The sequence below is a fragment of the Lissotriton helveticus genome, chromosome 5_1 (assembly GCF_964261635.1).
Source record: "Lissotriton helveticus chromosome 5_1, aLisHel1.1, whole genome shotgun sequence".
Lineage (NCBI taxonomy): Eukaryota > Metazoa > Chordata > Amphibia > Caudata > Salamandridae > Lissotriton > Lissotriton helveticus.
The window spans coordinates 1,239,185,601-1,239,209,811 of NC_136065.1; the positions used below are offsets into that span (position 1 = coordinate 1,239,185,601).

At 44.8% G+C, this 24,211-nt stretch overlaps 1 protein-coding gene and 1 long non-coding RNA gene across 2 annotated transcripts in view; both read left to right on the forward strand.

Moving 5' to 3' along the window:
* The window catches only part of LOC144755247 (scavenger receptor cysteine-rich domain-containing protein DMBT1-like), a 1,092,132-nt gene that overhangs the window by 918,559 nt on the left and 149,362 nt on the right, over positions 1–24,211 (forward strand). Inside the window, exon 31 of the mRNA XM_078643990.1 lies at positions 17,942–18,271. Within this exon, the coding sequence (XP_078500116.1) occupies positions 17,942–18,271 (330 nt within the window). The remainder of the gene's footprint in view (positions 1–17,941; positions 18,272–24,211) is intronic.
* On the forward strand, positions 1,226–2,081 carry LOC144755251 (uncharacterized). Its single transcript, XR_013594864.1, has 4 exons — positions 1,226–1,251; positions 1,339–1,394; positions 1,502–1,555; positions 1,934–2,081. It is a non-coding gene; the product is annotated as an uncharacterized LOC144755251 (long non-coding RNA).

Consider the following 24,211-nt stretch of genomic DNA (forward strand, 5'->3'; position numbering starts at 1 on the left):
ACCCTGAAGGTAATGGCCTCACTGAACGCTTCAACCGTGTCTTGAAAGGACACATTCAACTATCCAGAAATGCAAACTTGAATTGGGAAGAGGAAATATACAAACTCATCTGGGCATTCAGAATTGCTCCCTGTGCAAGCACTCGCACAGCTCCATTCATTCTCATGAGAAGCAGACAGCCCATGAGCGTTGATCTAGGATGGATGTCTGAATCTAAGCAAATCGAATGGTCTCCCGAAAACATAAGGAAAAACATCATCAAAGCACAGAAGTACTACAAAGATTGGTATGATTCTAGACACAGTGCAAAAGTTCATTCATTCAAGGTGGGCGATCTTGTTAAAGTTCGTTTGGAAAAAAAAGTAAAGAAGGGAGAAAGCAGATTTACCGCCCCACTTCACATTGATGAACTGTTTAACAATGCGGCAAGACTCAGTGATGGGAAAGTCTGGCACATGAGCAGACTGGCGAACTATCATCCCAGCGACAAGGCCCAGTGTCACCAGCAGCATGTTACAGTCAACAATGACTTGTGGGTAGATGTTGATAAATCTAATACTGATGAGTATAACAGGTCTAGAAACAACAGCACACGTGACCTCCAACCCGACTCGGACTCTGATGATGGCCATTTTACAGATCGGTCTGCAGGTGCCCATCCCAGCACTTCGACTCGTAATCGGAGTTGTCAGGATGACCCTCATTCGGATTCTGAAGTGGTGTCTGATGGTCACAGACTCAGTGGTAGGTTCGGCAGATCTGGCTTTGACTCTCATTCAGACACCGAATGTGCACCACACGTACCTGCGACCTCTGGAAGGTTTGGTAGGACCATCCGCAGACCTAAGCGTCTGGATGATTATGAATGTGACTAATTACCCAACTGTTATGCACCTCCTGTTTACCTGTCACTGCTTCCCGTGGCGCTGTTGCCAAGTCTTTATAGAGAGGAAGATGTGTTGTATCCTACCCATGCCACCCCCTTGCACCCATGCGCATGGTACCTTCCTTTCCCCTGCGCGTGACCCTTTCCAGCTGCTCCCCTTCCCATTGGTTCTCCCACATTCCATTGCTTGCGCCAGCTGACTCCGTTGACACCAACTGTCATAATTGATGTTCCGTTCACCCACGCATGACCACTGTGTGGGGCTGTGTTAATAAACCTTCTTCACTTGATTCCTGCCTGCTGACTACTTCTTAACACTCGTCTTTAGTGATTCATCTGAAGAGTGGCGTTTTCCGCCACAGTAGGTAAGAACCAGGGGCTTCCTCGTATTTTAAGTTGTCTGCCCATCACCCACGGCACGGAGTTCTTATTAGCGCCTCTGTTGTTTATAGATTTTGAACACAGAGGTCGATCCACATGAATTCTGGGGATATTCATATACATATAGGTAAGAACCCCGCTCCCACACTTTGCTCACTGCAGTGCGTTATGCATAGAATTCTTTGCATTTAACCAGGGCACATCTTTTCATACATACTTTCCTTGTACTTTTAGAGTATCTGTGTAGTTCAGGTTCCTTGAACTATCACACGCTGTACGTTTATCAAGGTACGCTTTTGCAATTTTGAGTCCACACATTATCTTTCATTGTTATGACTTGGTTTTTCACTCACTGCTGGATTCATCTGTTAATGGAGTTTGCGCTTGCTCTTGCATCTTTAGAGAAGTATCTGTAAGTCACACATGATTGGTGCATTGGTGAAGGTAGTTTCACAAGTGTTGGTTACGCTATTGTGCTTGGTACGCTGGAACACAGGGTGTGCCTGTCCTGCGCACGGGGACATCTGTCTCCGGGTATGCGCTACGTCTCTGGCATTGGTTGAACATGAGATGCACAATGTCTTAAAGAGTTTTTCTGATGTTGTTCATGGTTTTCCTCTATGTTTCGAAAATGTATGATTGATTCACGTTATTATATTCTTTCAGATTCGCCCCTGACGAAGGGACAGGCGTTCCGAATTGCATTGGGCTTTTTGTTTTATAGAACTTTGTATGACATTGACTGTATTAATGGAAATGGAAATCTTAATACATACATAGTGTTTGCTTTTTTTTAATATGTTCAGTGAATTGAGAATACAGTACATCATGCAATGATTAAAATTGTATGAAAAGATTGTTTCACTTTTTTATTGAATATTGCTACGAATATTGTGTACCGTTTGTAATCACATTAGTATTAACACCCTCTCCCACTGTGCTCGTGTGAGCCCAGGCCGCCTGTCGGGACCTGGCCACTTTCACTAGGAAAAAGGTAGGACATGTGCTTTTAGCTTTTGCATATCCTGGTAGTAAAAAACCCCTAAATATGTTTTTCACTACTATGATGCCTACACTGCTCATAGGTTAACATTTAGGATTCCTTAATACAGTTTTAAGCTGTAATTCTTGATTAGAAAGTAGTAGCTGCATCATGGTTTATCTCTTTGGAATGGTAATGCTACATCCTCTTACTGGTAAAGTTGGATTTAATATTACTGCTTTAGAAATGGCATTTTTAGAAAGAGGACATGTCTCTGTTCTTGCAGCTCTTTGTGCCACCAGCCTGTCTCCAATGCACGTCTGGGGTGGGCAACAACTACACTTTGTGCTTTCCCTCTAGACAGCCAGAAACACAGGAAGATTAGGTGTGTCTGAGTACTCATGTGCATTCTGATTTTTCTTGCTGGGCAGGAAGGGAGGGAGTGGCAAACACTTACACCTGCAAAGGCAGTGTCCAGTCCCCACACAAAATTCTCATTACCCCCTACTGATAGTCTGGAGGTAGGGCTGGAAAGAAAGGACCTCTGTGCACTTTAAAGACCCCTCATCGAAGTCACCCTCACCTCAAAAACACAACCAAGTATAAGTACTTGGTCAGTAGCCCCTCCAAACCAGACACTTCTCGACGTACAACTGAACTCTGTCAGAAGAACTGCTGTGCTGCATCATGTACTGACACTACGATGGACTCCTGACCTGAAAGTCCTGCTTTCCTCTTCTGCCCTGCTGCTCTCTGACCCTGCTGAGGAGAACTGAACTCTGCCTTGCACAAAGTGATTTCCAAGGGTTTGCTGGCTTGCCTCCTGTTGCATGAGACTGAGGCCGCCTATCTAAGTCTCAATCCTTGTTCCTGTGCCTGGTTCATTGGAAGTGGACCCAGACACTTGTTCTATAGAAATCAACGCATCTATATTTGCAGGAAGCAGAACCTGAGCGTCGACCCTGTTGTAAGAGTAGAATTGTCTCGCTGCATCGCATCACATACCACCACTTAAGAACCAACGCTTTTCAGTCACTGCATGGAGAAGATCTGCACATTGCCCCTCCAGTGTGGAATAACCCAACACATCACCGTGACTGCGGGCTCAACGTTGATGTATTGCTTCTCTGCACCCTGCATATCGCTGTTATGACCAGGAGCAATGCACTCTGTTCATGGGGCCTGCTTGGCTCCTGTGCCCAGCCTACGTTCCATCATGATTCAGAAAAGGGGGTGGTGATGGACAGAGTATCTGAATTAAGCAGAACACTCCTACCCAGTCAAAATATCAGGGCTTGATCCATCACCGTTTTTTAGCTCACTGCACCATCCCAGTTCAGAACCTGGCTACATGCAAATTAGTCTGACCCTGGCCCAGTGCATCATGGGAACAGGGCAGACCAAACTACCAAGCCAATTCTTTACTGGAAAGTAAACAAGCTTCCGGGGACAGGTTTCTGGCATTACAGCCGTCTTCGGCCCGGCTTGCTTGAATCCTGATGATGCAATGAGCAAGGGACTCATGTCTGAGCATACCCTGCCACTCCTATAACGGCCAAAACGATTCAGAAAAGGGGGTGGTGATGGACAGAGTATCTGAATTAAGCAGAACACTCCTACCCAGTCAAAAGATCAGGGCTTGATCCATCACCGTTTTTTAGCTCACTGCACCATCCCAGTTCAGAACCTGGCTACATGCAAATTAGTCTGACCCTGGCCCAGTGCATCATGGGAACAGGGCAGACCAAACTACCAAGCCAATTCTTTACTGGAAAGGAAACAAGCTTCCGGAGACCGGTTTCTGGCATTACAGCCGTCTTCGGCCCGGCTTGCTTGAATCCTGATGATGCAATGAGCAAGGGACTCATGTCTGAGCATACCCTGCCACTCCTATAATGGCCAAAACGATTCAGAAAAGGGGGTGGTGATGGACAGAGTATCTGAATTAAGCAGAACACTCCTACCCAGTCAAAAGATCAGGGCTTGATCCATCACCGTTTTTTAGCTCACTGCACCATCCCAGTTCAGAACCTGGCTACATGCAAATTAGTCTGACCCTGGCCCAGTGCATCATGGAAACAGGGCAGACCAAACTACCAAGCCAATTCTTTACTGGAAAGGAAACAAGCTTCCGGGGACCGGTTTCTGGCATTACAGCCGTCTTCAGCCCGGCTTGCTTGAATCCTGATGATGCAATGAGCAAGGGACTCATGTCTGAGCATACCCTGCCACTCCTATAATGGCCAAAACGATTCAGAAAAGGGGGTGGTGATGGACAGAGTATCTGAATTAAGCAGAACACTCCTACCCAGTCAAAAGATCAGGGCTTGATCCATCACCGTTTTTTAGCTCACTGCACCATCCCAGTTCAGAACCTGGCTACATGCAAATTAGTCTGACCCTGGCCCAGTGCATCAAGGGAACAGGGCAGACCAAACTACCAAGCCAATTCTTTACTGGAAAGGAAACAAGCTTCCGGCGACCGGTTTCTGGCATTACTGTCGTCTTCGGCCCGGCTTGCTTGAATCCTGATGATGCAATGAGCAAGGGACTCGTGTCTGAGCATACCCTGCCACTCCTATAATGGCCAAAACGATTCAGAAAAGGGGGTGGTGATGGACAGAGTATCTGAATTAAGCAGAGCACTCCTACCCAGTCAAAAGATCAGGGCTTGTTCCATCACCATTTTTTAGCTCACTGCACCATCCCAGTTCAGAACCTGGCTACATGCAAATTAGTCTGACCCTGGCCCAGTGCATCATAGGAACAGGGCAGACCAAACTACCAAGCCAATTCTTTACTGGAAAGGAAACAAGCTTCCGGGGACCGGTTTCTGGCATTACAGCCGTCTTCGGCCCGGCTTGCTTGAATCCTGATGTTGCAATGAGCAAGGGACTCATGTCTGAGCATACCCTGCCACTCCTATAATGGCCAAAACGATTCAGGAAAGGGGGTGGTGATGGACAGAGTATCTGAATTAAGCAGAACACTCCTACCCAGTCAAAAGATCAGGGCTTGATCCATCACGTTTTTTAGCTCACTGCACCATCCCAGTTCAGAACCTGGCTACATGCAAATTAGTCTGACCCTGGCCCAGTGCATCATGGGAACAGGGCAGACCAAACTACCAAGCCAATTATTTACTGGAAAGGAAACAAGCTTCCGAGGACCGGTTTCTGGCATTACAGCCGTCTTCGGCCCGGCTTGCTTGAATCCTGATGATGCAATGAGCAAGGGACTCGTGTCTGAGCATACCCTGCCACTCCTATAATGGCCAAAACGATTCTGAAAAGGGGGTGGTGATGGACAGAGTATCTGAATTAAGCAGAACACTCCTACCCAGTCAAAAGATCAGGGCTTGATCCATCACCGTTTTTAGCTCACTGCACCATCCCTGTTCAGAACCTGGCTACATGCAAATTAGTCTGACCCTGGCCCAGTGCATCATGGGAACAGGGCAGACCAAACTACCAAGCCAATTCTTTACTGGAAAGGAAACAAGCTTCCGGCGACCGGTTTCTGGCATTACTGTCGTCTTCGGCCCGGCTTGCTTGAATCCTGATGATGCAATGAGCAAGGGACTCGTGTCTGAGCATACCCTGCCACTCCTATAATGGCCAAAACGATTCAGAAAAGGGGGTGGTGATGGACAGAGTATCTGAATTAAGCAGAGCACTCCTACCCAGTCAAAAGATCAGGGCTTGTTCCATCACCATTTTTTAGCTCACTGCACCATCCCAGTTCAGAACCTGGCTACATGCAAATTAGTCTGACGCTGGCCCAGTGCATCATAGGAACAGGGCAGACCAAACTACCAAGCCAATTCTTTACTGGAAAGGAAACAAGCTTCCGGGGACCGGTTTCTGGCATTACAGCCGTCTTCGGCCCGGCTTGCTTGAATCCTGATGTTGCAATGAGCAAGGGACTCATGTCTGAGCATACCCTGCCACTCCTATAATGGCCAAAACGATTCAGGAAAGGGGGTGGTGATGGACAGAGTATCTGAATTAAGCAGAACACTCCTACCCAGTCAAAAGATCAGGGCTTGATCCATCACGTTTTTTAGCTCACTGCACCATCCCAGTTCAGAACCTGGCTACATGCAAATTAGTCTGACCCTGGCCCAGTGCATCATGGGAACAGGGCAGACCAAACTACCAAGCCAATTATTTACTGGAAAGGAAACAAGCTTCCGAGGACCGGTTTCTGGCATTACAGCCGTCTTCGGCCCGGCTTGCTTGAATCCTGATGATGCAATGAGCAAGGGACTCATGTCTGAGCATACCCTACCACTCCTATAATGGCCAAAACGACTCAGGAAAGGGGGTGGTGATGGACAGAGTATCTGAACTAAGCAGAACACTCCTACCCAGTCAAAAGATCAGGGCTTGATCCATCACCATTTTTTAGCTCACTGCACCATCCCAGTTCAGAACCTGGCTACATGCAAATTAGTCTGACCCTGGCCCAGTGCATCATGGGAACAGGGCAGACCAAACTACCAAGCCAATTCTTTACTGGAAAGGAAACAAGCTTCCGGGGACCGGTTTCTGGCATTACAGCCGTCTTCGGCCCGGCTTGCTTGAATCCTGATGATGCAATGAGCAAGGGACTCGTGTCTGAGCATACCCTGCCACTCCTATAATGGCCAAAACGATTCTGAAAAGGGGGTGGTGATGGACAGAGTATCTGAATTAAGCAGAACACTCCTACCCAGTCAAAAGATCAGGGCTTGATCCATCACCGTTTTTAGCTCACTGCACCATCCCTGTTCAGAACCTGGCTACATGCAAATTAGTCTGACCCTGGCCCAGTGCATCATGGGAACAGGGCAGACCAAACTACCAAGCCAATTCTTTACTGGAAAGGAAACAAGCTTCCGGGGACCGGTTTCTGGCATTACAGCCGTCTTCGGCCCGGCTTGCTTGAATCCTGATGTTGCAATGAGCAAGGGACTCATGTCTGAGCATACCCTGCCACTCCTATAATGGCCAAAACGATTCAGGAAAGGGGGTGGTGATGGACAGAGTATCTGAATTAAGCAGAACACTCCTACCCAGTCAAAAGATCAGGGCTTGATCCATCACGTTTTTTAGCTCACTGCACCATCCCAGTTCAGAACCTGGCTACATGCAAATTAGTCTGACCCTGGCCCAGTGCATCATGGGAACAGGGCAGACCAAACTACCAAGCCAATTCTTTACTGGAAAGGAAACAAGCTTCCGGGGACCGGTTTCTGGCATTACAGCCGTCTTCGGCCCGGCTTGCTTGAATCCTGATGATGCAATGAACAAGGGACTCATGTCTGAGCATACCCTGCCACTCCTATAATGGCCAAAACGATTCAGGAAAGGGGGTGGTGATGGACAGAGTATCTGAATTAAGCAGAACACTCCTACCCAGTCAAAAGATCAGGGCTTGATCCATCACGTTTTTTAGCTCACTGCACCATCCCAGTTCAGAACCTGGCTACATGCAAATTAGTCTGACCCTGGCCCAGTGCATCATGGGAACAGGGCAGACCAAACTACCAAGCCAATTCTTTACTGGAAAGGAAACAAGCTTCCGGGGACCGGTTTCTGGCATTACAGCCGTCTTCGGCCCGGCTTGCTTGAATCCTGATGATGCAATGAACAAGGGACTCATGTCTGAGCATACCCTGCCACTCCTATAATGGCCAAAACGATTCAGAAAAGGGGGTGGTGATGGACAGAGTATCCGAATTAAGCAGAACACTCCTACCCAGTCAAAAGATCAGGGCTTGATCCATCACCATTTTTTAGCTCACTGCACCATCCCAGTTCAGAACCTGGCTACATGCAAATTAGTCTGACCCTGGCCCAGTGCATCATGGGAACAGGGCAGACCAAACTACCAAGCCAATTCTTTACTGGAAAGGAAACAAGCTTCCGGGGACCGGTTTCTGGCATTACAGCCGTCTTCGGCCCGGCTTGCTTGAATCCTGATGATGCAATGAGCAAGGGACTCGTGTCTGAGCATACCCTGCCATTCCTATAATGGCCAAAACGATTCTGAAAAGGGGGTGGTGATGGACAGAGTATCTGAATTAAGCAGAACACTCCTACCCAGTCAAAAGATCAGGGCTTGATCCATCACCGTTTTTAGCTCACTGCACCATCCCTGTTCAGAACCTGGCTACATGCAAATTAGTCTGACCCTGGCCCAGTGCATCATGGGAACAGGGCAGACCAAACTACCAAGCCAATTGTTTACTGGAAAGGAAACAAGCTTCCGGGGACCGGTTTCTGGCATTACAGCCGTCTTCGGCCCGGCTTGCTTGAATCCTGATGATGCAATGAGCAAGGGACTCATGTCTGAGCATACCCTGCTACTCCTATAATGGCCAAAACGATTCAGAAAAGGGGGTGGTGATGGACAGAGTATCTGAATAAGCAGAACACTCCTACCCAGTCAAAAGATCAGGGCTTGATCCATCACCGTTTTTTAGCTCACTGCACCATCCCAGTTCAGAACCAGGCTACATGCAAATTAGTCTGACCCTGGCCCAGTGCATCATGGGAACGGGGCAGACCAAACTACCAAGCCAATTCTTTACTGGAAAGGAAACAAGCTTCCGGGGACCGGTTTCTGGCATTACAGCCGTCTTCAGCCCGGCTTGCTTGAATCCTGATGATGCAATGAGCAAGGGACTCATGTCTGAGCATACCCTGCCACTCCTATAATGGCCAAAACGATTCAGAAAAGGGGGTGGTGATGGACAGAGTATCTGAATTAAGCAGAACACTCCTACCCAGTCAAAAGATCAGGGCTTGATCCATCACCATTTTTTAGCTCACTGCACCATCCCAGTTCAGAACCTGGCTACATGCAAATTAGTCTGACCCTGGCCCAGTGCATCATGGGAACAGGGCAGACCAAACTACCAAGCCAATTCTTTACTGGAAAGGAAACAAGCTTCCGGGGACCGGTTTCTGGCATTACAGCCGTCTTCGGCCCGGCTTGCTTGAATCCTGATGATGCAATGAGCAAGGGACTCGTGTCTGAGCATACCCTGCCACTCCTATAATGGCCAAAACGATTCTGAAAAGGGGGTGGTGATGGACAGAGTATCTGAATTAAGCAGAACACTCCTACCCAGTCAAAAGATCAGGGCTTGATCCATCACCGTTTTTAGCTCACTGCACCATCCCTGTTCAGAACCTGGCTACATGCAAATTAGTCTGACCCTGGCCCAGTGCATCATGGGAACAGGGCAGACCAAACTACCAAGCCAATTCTTTACTGGAAAGGAAACAAGCTTCCGGGGACCGGTTTCTGGCATTACAGCCGTCTTCGGCCCGGCTTGCTTGAATCCTGATGATGCAATGAGCAAGGGACTCATGTCTGAGCATACCCTGCTACTCCTATAATGGCCAAAACGATTCAGAAAAGGGGGTGGTGATGGACAGAGTATCTGAATTAAGCAGAACACTCCTACCCAGTCAAAAGATCAGGGCTTGATCCATCACCGCTTTTTAGCTCACTGCACCATCCCAGTTCAGAACCAGGCTACATGCAAATTAGTCTGACCCTGGCCCAGTGCATCATGGGAACGGGGCAGACCAAACTACCAAGCCAATTCTTTACTGGAAAGGAAACAAGCTTCCGGGGACCGGTTTCTGGCATTACAGCCGTCTTCGGCCCGGCTTGCTTGAATCCTGATGATGCAATGAGCAAGGGACTCATGTCTGAGCATACCCTGCCACTCCTATAACAGCCAAAACGATTCTGAAAAGGGGATGGTGATGGACAGAGTATCTGAATTAAGCAGAACACTCCTACCCAGTCAAAAGATCAGGGCTTGATCCATCACCGTTTTTTAGCTCACTGCACCATCCCAGTTCCGAACCTGGCTACATGCATATTAGTCTGACCCTGGCCCAGTGCATCATGGGAACAGGGCAGACCAAACTACCAAGCCAATTCTTTACTGGAAAGGAAACAGGCTTCCGGGGACCGGTTTCTGGCATTACAGCCGTCTTCGGCCCGGCTTGCTTGAATCCTGATGATGCAATGAGCAAGGGACTCATGTCTGAGCATACCCTGCCACTCCTATAATGGCCAAAACGATTCAGAAAAGGGGGTGGTGATGGACAGAGTATCTGAATTAACCACCCCCTTTTTGATACGTTCCATCATGGTCAGCTTGAACTGTTGTTTTTGCCGTAGTCCAGCAAGACCAGATAACATGCATAGGTGCTAATTGCTTTTAAGCCCTAAAACCCTTTTTATTCTTTAGAAATCAATAACTCAACTTCTACTCGTTTAATTTTTATTAATTTGGTATTCATTTTTTATTAAATTATTGTCTATTTTTCTAAACCAGTGTGGAGTCTTTTTGTGGATTTTTCATTGTGTTACTGTGTGTGTGTTTGTGTGTATGTGTTGCACAAATACTGTTCACATTGCCTGTTTAGATAAGCCTGACTGCTCTATGCCAAGCTACCAGAGGGTGAGCACAGGTTATCTTTTAGTGACTTAGAGGGTTAATTTTGACACAAAGTTATTTTTTTTTAGGTGGGCAATAACCCACCCCAAATAATAATTCTCTTTTTTACAGTTTCATTATATTTTGAGATGTAGTTTATATGTCCATTACAAATTTCAGGGGGAGGCAACCACTTTCTACAAATTGGAAGACCGTTCCCAATTCAGAGAGGCACAGACATTGTATCACTAGCAAAATCAAAGAGAAAAAAAACCTACTTTACCACTCAAATTAAGGAGGGCAGATATGACCCAAAAACCATCTCTAAAATCTCCAAAGTCTTCCTACAACCAAACGCTCTTTCAAGAGCTATTCCTCCATCTCAGGTCCTATGCAACCCGATTTCTGACATCTTCGAGAACAAGACTCAGGCCATATAACAGGGATTGGCACCTTCCTCCACAATTGACCTTTCCTCCAAACCCCATCCCAGCAGCCCTAATAACACCTCACAGGAAAGGTTGATGACATTCCAGGAAATCCCCTTCCTCAATCACGCCAGGCTACCCTGTCTTGTAAATGTGGCTCCCCACATGGTCTCTACCCGCCTTCAGACTATGTGCAGCCATAGAGACCATCAACCCTGTAAACAACCAGATTCTCAACATATCCCTAGCCACAGCGGAAGTCCCCTGCACCTGGAAACTCATGTAGGAAAGTAGTATCTGCTTCTTATGGTTACCACAACTTGTTGTTGATGTCACACTGTTTTTGGCCTTGTCTGACTGGTATCCTGATATCCAGGACCCCAGTCTGTCTGCTTTCTCCTGAAAAATTGATATGCATGTACTTTAGGTACACTCCAGGTTGGATTCTGGAGTACCCTTATCAGTCCCTAGTATATGGTACACCATGCACCCAGGTCCTAGGTACCCCAGAGGCCTCCCATGGGCTGAAGCATGTATTGTGCCACCCCTGAGAAGCCATCCAAATTGACACAACCATTCTGCTACAGCAGACTGTGAAAGCTGGTGCTTGCACCATTTACTTAAGATATAGGTTCACTATATCCTTCTAAATCACTACACTTAAATACCTATCAGTCACCCCTATGGCAGGCCTTAACAATCCTGAAGGCAGGGTGCTGGGTTTTATGTGAGAGGGTGCCCCTGCATCAGCAAAGCCCCTCTGCAGCCTTCAGAGACCATGCTCAGGGGTTGTCTGAGATGCAGCTAGACATATATGTTTAAGTGCATTATAACATCGCGGTAAATGCTAACTTTAAAACGGTTCATTAGAAACATGTCGTGTTTGATGTCAAACACCTTGGGATCATACCTCCCCACCAGTAACTGGCAGGTGAAGTATTATTCCATCCTTCAGAAGAGACATATGTGGGTCACCGGTATACCCAGTACCAGCTTCCTCGACCTGGGCGGCACAAAATGGATGCTGCCAGCCACAGACACATTCTTCTCTCCTGCTGCTGAGCCAAGCTCATGCAGAGGAAGGCATGACAATAGGCATCATGTCACAAGGAGGTGTAACCACCTCCCTGACAGGAGTTAGTGTATTGGGGCTGGGCTGGTGCACTCTTAGAGTGCCAGAAAGTCTGCACTGGGGGGAGATTTGGTGTACCCGTGCATAATCAAGCTCAAACCAGTTCCAGGAGCCATTTGATCCTGCTCAGGTGCAAAATTGGACAAAGGATATGGGTGTAGCTACCCCTCTGTCCTGCCCCTCCCACAGGATGGTCCACAGAATCTTTCCAAACCCTTCCCATAGGTATAAAATAGGTTACCTGATCAAAGGACTTCAAATTTGACTTGGACAAGATTCTGCTAAGAAGAATTCAAGTACTTTGACTGCCTGCATGACGCTGGACGACTGAAGAATCTCCCTTGGAGTAAAGGAGTTACGCCCCTGCAAAAGCAGGGACCTAAATGCAACTGACCGGTTTGCTTCTCTCAAGCTCCTGATGACTCTGAAGATTTCAGTAACACAGGAGGTGGGTTCTCGAAGGTCGGTGAGGTCGATCTGCCCTCTCAGTGACTCTGAGACCAGAATCCCTTGTGGGGATCGTGCAACCCGAACCCCAGTGCACAGCGTACTTTTGCAAGTGCATGTGCTTAATGATTATTCCTGGGCCTGTGCTTTGGACTCTGTGTAGTCCTGACCACGAGTAGTACTTGCACTGAAGCTTTCCAGCCTCCACTCCATGAGTGTCCTGTGGGCTGGTGCTTTGCAGACTTGCTTGAGGTCTCCCCTCACGATCCCTGGTCCGTTGGCCTGTGGGTCCTGGCGAGAGTCACCTTGCTAATTCTTGGTCCTACCTGGTTTCTCCAGATGTGCCCTGACTATCCATTGACTATGCATTGCTTGGAGAGTCCCCTGGCCTGGACCTTGCTGGTCCACATTGTAATCTGTTTAATTTCACCGCATGGATTGCAATTGCCAAGGCTTGTTGGTGCTCCAGCCGGACAGTCAGGGACCCATCAGCTCTCGACATCCTTTGTGGGACAGCTCACCTCGGGACTTTGGTTGTCCTCAGCATCTCCTGGTCCCTATGGCTGCAGAGTCAAGCAACCCTTTTTCATCCATGAAGCACTCAACATCAGTGGGCATTCAACAACTGAGCCCCTGATCACCTGAAGTGACCCAGACTCTGTCCCCTCTGCTTTAAGGTTCTTCTCACCACGAATCCAGGCTTGGATTCCCAGGACATTCTTTGCCCTCTTGGCAGCAGGACTTCTTTGCAGCTCTCCATTGAAAACGACGAAGGTTTCAGACACCACTTGACCTCTATGCACCCAGCTCCTCTGGGATAGGTAACACGGGTACTCCAGTACTCACTGGTGGGTTGGCCGTAGAACCTCCTAAGTTACAAAGGCTTTGCTTGAAGTCCTCTTAGCAGTGTCCTTAACTTGTAATTTTCCAACCGCGACTTTCCCACAGAGTTGTACGGAGCACGCATCTGTGTTTCCTCACTGCACCCGTCCTCCGTGGGCTCACTGTGTCACTCCTCTGGGTGGTTCCTTGGGGTCCCAGCGATTCTACATGCTCTAGGCACTGTGTCTATTGAAGTCGTTGTTGTTATACCATTTTGTTTAGTATATGGTTCTGTCTCCCCCAAAGCCCGCAGTGTATTTCCCTATTTACGAATGTTCTATTGATCTAGTATAGTGTGCTTTATGCCCTAGTCTCGTGTAGAGACTAGTAGAGAGTGTTATATTAATAAATACATATTTTTATATAAACACTGTGTAGTTCTCCTTTCATTTAGTCATTTAGGAGGTGATATTCTGGTAAAACAAGCTGCTTTACATTCCTTCAAGATTAAGCCCGAAGGCTGCTCTCCATGGCTACCACTAGGATATCTTTCAATAAGGATATCTTTGACCTCAGACATCATAAGGGTCGTGTGGCCTGGTACAAGGTGCCCACTTTAACTAGTGGACAGCATATTCCAACCCACCTTCTCACAACTCACAGTTGTAAAACCTCATCAACAAAAGCGCCTAGCAGACACTATCAGCCTCACAAGCCTCAGGCCAATCTTCCTACTTCCACTTTTAACAAAAGTGCTTGAAAAACTAGTAAAACATCAAACCATCACCTTCCTTGAAATTCAAATGTACTTCACTTCCTACAATCAGGTTTTAGACCCATGCATTCCACCGATTCAGCTCTACTTGAGGTCTCCAAAACCATAAAAATGACTCAGGATGCAGGTAACAATGTGGTGTTGATACTGTTGTGTTTGACGCCATTCCCCACCACATCCTTCTTCGGTGTTTTGAAGAAATAGGGACGTATTTTGCATAAAGGCTTTATCCTGGATCAAATCATTACTGACTGATAGGAGACAAACAGTAATCCTGGGACAATTCTTCCCCTAGTCCCGCTCTTCTCAATATCTATTTAGTTTCCCTCATCTCTCTGATTACTTCATACAAAATCGAGACCACCTCCTTTGCCATACAGTTGATTGTCTCCCTGGACAAAAAATCATTGACATCCGAACCGAATTTTCTAAACTGTATCTCCGATATCATCCACTCGAAGCAAATAAATCACCTCAAATGCAATACTAACAAAAGCCAAATTTTTCTCTTCGGCACATCCACTCCATTGTCCCCCTCACAATGGTGGCCTAACTCTGTACCCCCTACCCAGGCCACCATAGAAGCAACAAAAAATCTGGGGGTCAAACCCGACACCGCCCTATCACTCTACCCACAAGCCGTGGCAGGCATTTGTTTCAATCTGGTGAAGTCTCTACAAAAATTCTTTCACTTTCTTCCTCTCACCGCCAGAGAGAGCGTTGCATGCACCCTAATCACTTCAAGACTCGATTATTGCAATAGCCTTCATGCAGGCTGCTCCAAATGAATAATACACAAGCTCCAAATGGTCTAACATGACACAGCATGACTGGTGCTGCAACTCCCTCAGGGCTGCCTACCCAGCCCTGAACAAGCTGCAATGGTTATCCACCCACAAAAGGATCCTTTTTTAAATCCTACTATCAGTCTTCAGAGCATTTAACAACTCTGGACATCAAATATGTTATCTCCCGATTCGGCCACTACAAGACACAAAGAATGTTGAGGTCCTCTGACTCCAAACTTCGTAGGCCCCTGTTTTGAGGGCTCAAATCCCGAAGCGGGGGGGGGGAGAGGGGGCTGTTGAATCCTTCATGGTGCTGGGGTCCAATGCCCGAAACCTACTCTACTCACCATGTCTCTCTGGTTCATTGCCACCGAAGTAAAAAAAAAAGATAAAAAGGCCTTAAAACGTGTTTTTTTTCTGGCCCCCAATGGATTATGTCTCTCACTCATCTAATTAATTTATCATCTTCCTGTCCATGCTGATACATTCTCACTCAGGGAACTGTGTTATTTCCCAGCACAGTGCCAGGATACTCAATTGCGAGTGACAGGGTGCTACTGAAGTTCAACATTCATTCACTCATTCTCTGGTGCTGCTATCCTCAAAATATTTCAGCGCTTAATAAGTAAATCCATACAACCAATTATTATTATTGTCTACATGGAAATACAGGCTCCTGGGACTACAAGTTTAAAACAGTTTTTTTTTAAATACCTTCCATATGGGCACCATAAGAAGAAAATGTGTACAAAGTCATCCTTGCTGACTAGCCATATATTGCACTTGCTTCAGGAAACACATTATAGTAGGTTAACAGCACAACTACTTGAATTTCCAGCTAATAGATGCTCTTGTTCAGTAGTGTACGTTTTACTTTTATTTATCAACGTTCTAGTTTATTCCATCTTTAGTTTCATAAACCAGAATTTGTATAGCTTAAAGTATATTTTCCCACTAAAAAACAAAACAAAAAAAAACATTGAGAGAGTAGAATCGCTTAGTTCTTATGTAACATGAATAGAGCCACGTGTACCGGTCGAAACGTAAAACTATTTTTGTTTGTTGTCCTTTCCCGTTTTTCAATTCAGAGGCTTTGCACTCAAAAGTGATGCATGTGTTATTTTTCACTATGCTTTCAACGCAGGAACCACAATAATTAAAAATCAGAACTAAAGTACAGGATCTGATCATAGTCTTTACCTAGGTGCTACAACCTTTGTTCAAATGCCACTGTAAACTGCATAATATAAATAACAGTGACAATTGGGGCCTATTTAGTAAAACGTCAACAGTGGTACAACTATACTTACCTGTATGCAATTACCTTCCCGATATTGTCGCCCTCTAAATTGTGACTGCAACAGTTTGGTAGCACAATATTTCTGTGGTAGATATTTCGACATGCAACACTTTTAGCTCACCCTGAGAGTATCACTGACTATTAGGCATCCTAGTTAAGTAGCATTACAATCCCTGCCTTTAAAATACCATACAGTACTGTTTCTGCAAACTTCACAGGCAGGTATAGTGAAGCAGCCCAACAGAGGACGAGAGTCCAGTCTCCTCATGGATGGAGATGCTGGGACCTAGCAGCGTCATTTATTTCCTTGTATTAGGTGGAGAAACTGGTTGGACAGCAACCCCAGGTCCAGTATTTGTTTACCACTGTTTAGCAAGAACACTTACACTCATAAAAGTCTTGAGCTGCAACTCACAGACCTTCCAACTGACACAATTCTGCCATGTGATGCATGGCTTTTTCATTACTTAGGAAAGAGAGTTTGGTACTTCTTAGGCCAGTGTTATGCAATGGGACTTTGGACTGAGATGCTCCAAGGGCTGTTGGGGTTACTTGACAGAGAGACAGAATTTGCTTCCGCTCATAAACAGTACAAGCCAGACCCTGCCTCTGACTGAGACACACTATGATGCAGCCTCTGGACATCAAGGTGTACCAGATTGAAGAACAATATTGTGTGATGGAGCCTGTCCATAAATGCAAAGGAAGGAATAGAAGGAACTGAGGCTTACCTAGTACATTCCTTGATGTTCGACATCAGAAGGACAATGCAGATAACATACACTTCGAGAAATAGGATGGACCTACAATAGGTCCCAACCATGGAGAGACCTTTGGGTAAGGGAATGGTATGGAGCGGCAATGCTAGATTATTAATTCAGAACGTTGATAGCTTGATAAGTAATAAAACTGCAAGTAATCACAAACCACTAATCATGAATTAGAAGATCCAGAGGAACAATTATTGACCAGGAATGAAACAAATGCCTTTACCAGCTTTATGAACTTGAGAAATGCTATCTTTTATATATGACATTTTTTCAGTAAGTCACCATGGGTCTCTGATATCTGAGAATGCATTTAGTGATTGACACTGTGATCAGTTAAAAAGTAAGGTGTGAATCTTCTTTAGAACATCTTTCTATGATGTTTTTTAAGCACGCATCTGGCCTATGGACATGGTAGTGCTTTATAACAAAAGAAGAACATGTTCCACATTTGTTTCTTTTTAGGAAAAAGGAGATTCATTGATTGGATCATTAGTATAGGAAGTTGAGGGGAGGCAGGATTTAAACCTGGGTCTCAGATTCTAAAGCCTGCAGCTCTATTTGCTAGAACACATTTCCTCTCACTATGTGAAAGTCCTTATTATTAAAGGGACGAGGGGGACTCCTGCTTTCTGAGAAATGGGAAAAAGCCTTCATCCCTCGTCACCTGGGGCAATGGATAAAGGCTAAAATGTGACTTAACAGTCATTATTGTAATTTGTTCTGCAGTTTTACATACTTTTATGTACATGATAAGAGGTTTATGTCATTGTTGTCCCTCTAGCTCCTCGTGATACTGAAAGTGTGGAAATACGCCTGGTTAATGGAGGACAGAACTGTGCTGGCCGCATAGAAATTTATTATGGAGGCGCCTGGGGGACCGTGTGTGATGATTTCTGGAGTACAGCGAATTCACAAGTTGTGTGCAGACAGCTGGACTGTGGAACAGTTCAGGCGTCTCTCGGAGGGGCCTTTTTCGGTCAAGGAACTGGAAGCATTCTTCTAGATGATGTGCTCTGCAGAGGGCAAGAAGCTCACCTGTGGGACTGTCCCAACAAAGGATGGAACATACATAACTGTCTCCATAGCAATGACGCTGGGGTCATCTGTTCAGGTATTGCATGGTTTTCTGTTTTTATTAAACATAAAATATCTGTTGAACTGTCACTCAGTTCAGTGGGCAAGAGAGGATGGATGGACTTCGGGTGGATCATTAATAATTGTTTGGTGGAGGGATGACAGATTAATGAATGAGATGTAAGAAGAATTATATAAAGAATGATTTTTGATTGCTTGGTGAATAGGTTTGATGGTAGGTTTATACACCTATGCGATCTCGGGTGTTATTTTATTGTGTTTTCCTGTATCACCTAAAGGGCCTGGTTCTCTAAACCATTTGCTCACTTAAGTTTAACTTAGGTGTTCAATGTTTTAATTACCATGTGCAAATTTACTCTTGAGATTCCTAAAACGTGGATCTACAAGTATTTTCCTCACGCATATTTAGATGGGTGAGGAAATATTCTCCTAGGTGCAGTGAGAGGGGCGTTTGAGGTCAAGAATGCCTTGTGAAGTTTGTACACACTCAAAAATGGTAATTTGTTGGTACTTATAAAATGTGTCTGATTCACTACTGCCCTGGAAATGGCCGGATATTTAGTAATGTGGAGGGCTTAGGTAAACCTGTGTCTTCCAAAAGGAATGTCCTGAACATTATTGGTGATTTGGTGGAAGGGTTGTCTACATTGGGAAAAGAAAAATAGAAATGTTGATGTGCATTTGCACCAAAGCATTATTTGCAGTAGCAAATATGTTTATTTGCACAATGTACCATTGCTCATGTGAGAAAACTTTTGCATGAATGCTACTAGGAAGTCACAAAATAATTCGAGGAGCTTTGTTTGGAAAATAATCTGTCGCAGCTACCCATGAGTATGCCGGGATATGTATCCCAAAGGTAGGAGGAAACCTAGAGAACTATTTTGTTTCTGTAGCAGCCCGTAATGTCTATGTAATATCGAGGAGTTATACCCATCCAAGAAGAGTAGCATAATGTGGGTATGCTATTGCTGTGACAATGGTAGAGGATATTTCTGGGGATAAAAATACATCCTCTTCTTAGGTGTAAAAGAAACATGGAAGGGCATAACATTGCTAGCAAAAGTGGTAGTTAATGCGAGGCTCATTGTTTTCCTCACCTTGTAGTTTAGTAGTTTACCAAATAATTGCTAAATTACTTAAAACCATTGCAACAAACATTTGACAGGATATAAATTGCACAAATACATGTTGTGCAGAAAATTAACAAGTTGAAAATTAAGTCTTTACATTCAAATTAAAAATATCGAATTATAAAAGAAGAAGGCGAGGTTCATTGTTTTGATAAACAGGAGCAGCAGCATTGTAGCAAGTTAGACGGAGTTACATTGAACTAAGGGGCATATTACCAACCAATAGAGATAATGTTTGTCTCTAACTTGTTTAGAGACAAAAATTATCGCCGCACATCGGCGATTTTTATCGCAGATAAACCTTGCTATTAGCAAGGTTTATCGCAAATGCGATAAAAAACGGCCGCAATGCATGAATATCGCTGAAAAGTCAGCGATATTCATGCATTATCGAGCAAATGCTCTTAGCCATGTTATCCACCTCCCATTGGTTAACATGGCTAAGAACTGCTCAGGGCAGGTGTTAGCTTTTGGAGATATTCGCGCTTAGCGCGAATATCTCCAAAAGTTGGTAATAGGAGATAGCGATGTTAGCGACTGTTTCCAGTCGCTAACATCTTGGCACGCCCACTTTGCATGTCATTAGTGATAAATATCACTGACATGCAAAGCGGGGCCCAAGATGGTCGCTATCTCCTATTAGCTGTCGCTAACTGGTGTTAGCGACAGCTTGGTAATAGGGAGATAATTTTATCTCCGCTTTCTTGGCTTTTAAAGCCAAAAAAGCGGAGATAAACCCCCTTGATAATAAGCCCCTAAATCTCATGGAGAAGGAGAACAGTTTAAATTTGGAGACTTTGCATTCAGGCGTATTTTCATCTCATGGGTTGTTACCGGGGAAATCAGATTTTATTCGCCGGGATCTGCTGCAGTGTTGATTTAGTGGAAGGGCATGCTGTGTCTTAAAGAGGATGTGACCAGATGATGTTGCAATTTTAGTCTGCTGAGCTGAACAGATTGTGTGGTGATATAGTCTTTGCTCCACCATTAAAATAAAATGCCACAAAGCGGCAGTAGGAATTCAAAGGAACACAGCTGGGTTCATTTTGGATAAGGTAGTCACAGAGGGAGTGGAGTCTCTGCGAGAAGGCTGAATGCATAAAGTGGGAAAATACTATTATATCGGAATGATGCGAGAAAAGAGCTATGCTTCCAACTTTAAAATATGATTAATGGAAGAGAGGCAGTAGTCTGATGGGTCACAGCTAGGAGTAGACAATGGAGTAAAAAATAGAAATGTGGACATCATTCTAACATCAAGAACAGAATACCACTGGAAGTTAGTGGGTTTTTTCCTTGCCCTCTAAGGACATGAGAATTCAGAGTGACTTTCATATCTCCTTCGGCAAAACTCCAGCCTTAGGTTTAGATCGCTGTCCCATAGGCAGGAAAGTGTTCTTCTAAAGGTCACTGAGCTACTTAGTGTCAGGTAACGAGACCATATCCAAGACTCTTGGGAGAGTAGAGTGATCAATGAGAACATGTTTAGAATTCAAAACATTTGGAAAATACAATAATGCCAATTAAAGTACCTTTACATTACTAAAGGAAGGGACATTTTTACTTTCGTAGCTAAGAAAGCAATAAGGACAAATGATCTTATAAACCCAAGTGGGATAAGAGAAATGTTGCAACATATTTATGATGAAGAAAAAATGCATTTGTAATTAGTAGGATAACACATCTGTCCACTTTATTGAAGTCCATTACAGATTCTGGAAGTAATCTTCCAAAAATCTGAATATACGCTCACACTAATTTGATGAGCTTACTTTAAAGTTTTCTCTGCTGTAGATTCATATACAATTTACAACAGATTACGAATATGTGCGTTTGTTCTTCAGTAAGAAAAGCAAATACATATTTGTGGCACTGTGACAACTTTTCCTTTCTAATTAAGGAGCTATTACATGATACATAACTCCTCTTATGGACACACACACAAGCTGTGTCCTTCACTTTCGCTTCTGTAATAAAAATGTATTTTTGTATGCAGCATGTACGCCACTTCTAGGCCTTGTAAATAAGAGGCGTTATTCAATTTAATGGTGCCAGTTGTTCTAACTTCAGAAGAATAGAAGGCAGAGCTGAGTTGCCAGGGTTCAATCTACTAACCTGCAAATCACAATCACAGTAGATGTCAGGAGTGGATGCACCACACAGCCATCCCATTAGCTCATTCTACTTGTATTCTTTTCAATGACTTATTAACTCCTCTTCACAGAAGTGACTACGCGATCAATCAGAATGTGCATCGGGCCTTTGAAACTACTCTAAGTGCACCAGCACTTGTCTTAGACTCCACAGCAGCACAGCGCTCAAGCAGAGGAGTGAAAACACAAGAAACATGGTGGCACAGACAGAATTGGTTCAAGATTATTTGTTTTCCTGAAAAAGAGACTAACAATGTCACTCTGAAAGAAAATGCATCACCACTTTTTCGTCAAATTACTAATTGAGACAGCTTTGGCTGTGTACCTAAAAGAAGATCAAGGTGATAAACCAAAAGAACAACAAAAATGCCAAAATGCCATTTACATTTCCTTTAATTGAAGGCCTAAGCATTCAATCCAAAAACAATGCAAACCGTCATTATAAGGCTCAATCATCAGAATGATAACACATATTTAGAGAAGAGTCTTGGTGCGTGGTGATAAAATACAGATACAGAACCTTGTAAGCAATATTTTCATATTTCTTTTAAAAACCCAGAACACACAGTTTGGTAATTTTGGGATACAGAGAGCAGGAAAGGGTGGTGTCTGGAAACCTTCGAGTGCAGTAAAGACTAGAAATTAGGGCCTTGTGTGCATGCTTGAATCCTAGTGCTTCTCTCCCCACTGCTGACGTTTCATAAAGGGGTTATAACTCACGCTTTGGGCTCCTGCTAGCACTGCGTTGCCCAAAAGTACTCCACACCCTGTGCATGTTATGTATTTACTCTACCACTCCCCTGCAGAAGCCATGGAGAGCCTTCAAAGAAAGGTACCCCCAAGGAATACTTTTTAGGTCCAGGAGCCAGGGGGAGGGGGATGGGGGGCGGGGAACAGAAAAAACAATATCATCTAACAATACTCCTGTCAGACCTATTTCTATTTATCTGGTGGCCTGCACAGGGCTCAAGTCGGGCTGTACCACAATGATAAATCTTGCAATGTACAAAACTGCAGAAATATATTCGTTTTTATTCATCTTTTTCTTTTTTAATTTTTAGAATTATAACATCTCTATTTATGTAAGTATATACAGACTCATGATAGACAGTGAGTTTATTTATTTATTTTTACAATTTATAGAGCGCAACGAATGCCCGTAGGCGTCTTGGCGCTATAACTCAGCTTAGTGTCTCCATGGGAACAGTATCAGATTCTAAAAAGTGATGAGGTGAAAGGGAGATTACTGGTCGAACAACCAGGTCTTCAACAGTTTCCTAAACTGAAACAATGAAGGTGTTGATCTAATCACCAGCCGAAGGGAGTTCCAGAGTCTGGCCGCAGTGTTGGTAAAACATCTGTCTCCCCAGGTAACAGTCCTAGTTCGCGGTATCACTAGTTGATACGAATTTATAGATCTTAATTGTCTGGTGGGGCGATAAACAATAAGCTTCTCTTTGAGAAACTCCGGCCCGAGATGATGGAGAGCTTTAAAGGTAAGACATAAAGTTTTAAATCTGATCCGATTTTTAATCATCAGCCAGTGGTAGTTCCTGATTACTTGCTTAATCGGTTTAAATTTGGCGGTCCCCGAGAGCAGCCTTGCCGCCACATTCTGGACCAGTTGTAGTTTGGCGACCACCCGAGATTGAGCATTTGCAAATAAACCGTTACAGTAATCTAGAGATGACAATACCAGTGAACTCACCACAGTTTTCCCGGCACTTTCTGGGAGAAATGGAATTATTTTTCCTATAAGCCTATGCTTATGAAATGCTGAGGACGCTGTCTGAGTTGCATGGCTGACAAAATTCAGTTTTTCGTCAAAGATTACCCCCAGGTTCCTGACATTCTGAACGGGGGTTGGTAAGACTCCGAGTGATGGTGGCCACCAGACTGATGACCACATATGTGAAAGTTTCCCGAAAATTATCACCTCCGTCTTCTCGGAATTAAGCTTTAAGCAATTGCAGGCCATCCAATCTTTGATTGCCAGCATGCCTTCTTGGAATCGTACCGCCACCTTTTCTCCATCATTATTGATGACTAACACCAACTGGGTGTCGTCGGCATATGTGGTAAGGCTCATCCGATAGGTTTTAATAACTCTGGCTAAGTCCGACACATAGATATTAAAAAGAGTCGGACTTAAGGATGAGCCTTGGGGAACCCCACAGGGTAAAGCCAAATCAGCCGATTTAAATGGTCCCAGTGTTACGGCCTTGGTTCTACCAGACAGAAATGAGGCAAGCAGGGCCATGGCTCTGGATTGAATGCCCAAACTTCCGACACGGCCAATCAAGATGGAGTGATTGACCGTGTCGAAAGCCGCGGACAAGTCCAGTAGTACAAGTACCGCCGTACCCCCTTGGTCTCTGAGGATTCTCGTATCGTCGGCGGCTTTGATAAGCGCGGTCTCTGTGCCGTGCAGTTTACGAAACCCAAACTGTGAGTCATCAAGCAATTTATTTTGTTCAATATACTCTGACAATTGATCATTCATTACTCTCTCAGCCACCTTGGCTAAAAACGGCAGGCTGGCGATGAGTCTGTAATTCTTCAGCATGTCCTTATCTAGACCGGGCTTTTTGAGAAGTGGTTTTAATAGAGTGTTCTTTAGCCCGTCCTGGAAGATCCCTGATTTTAAACATCTCATTACAGACTTGCGTA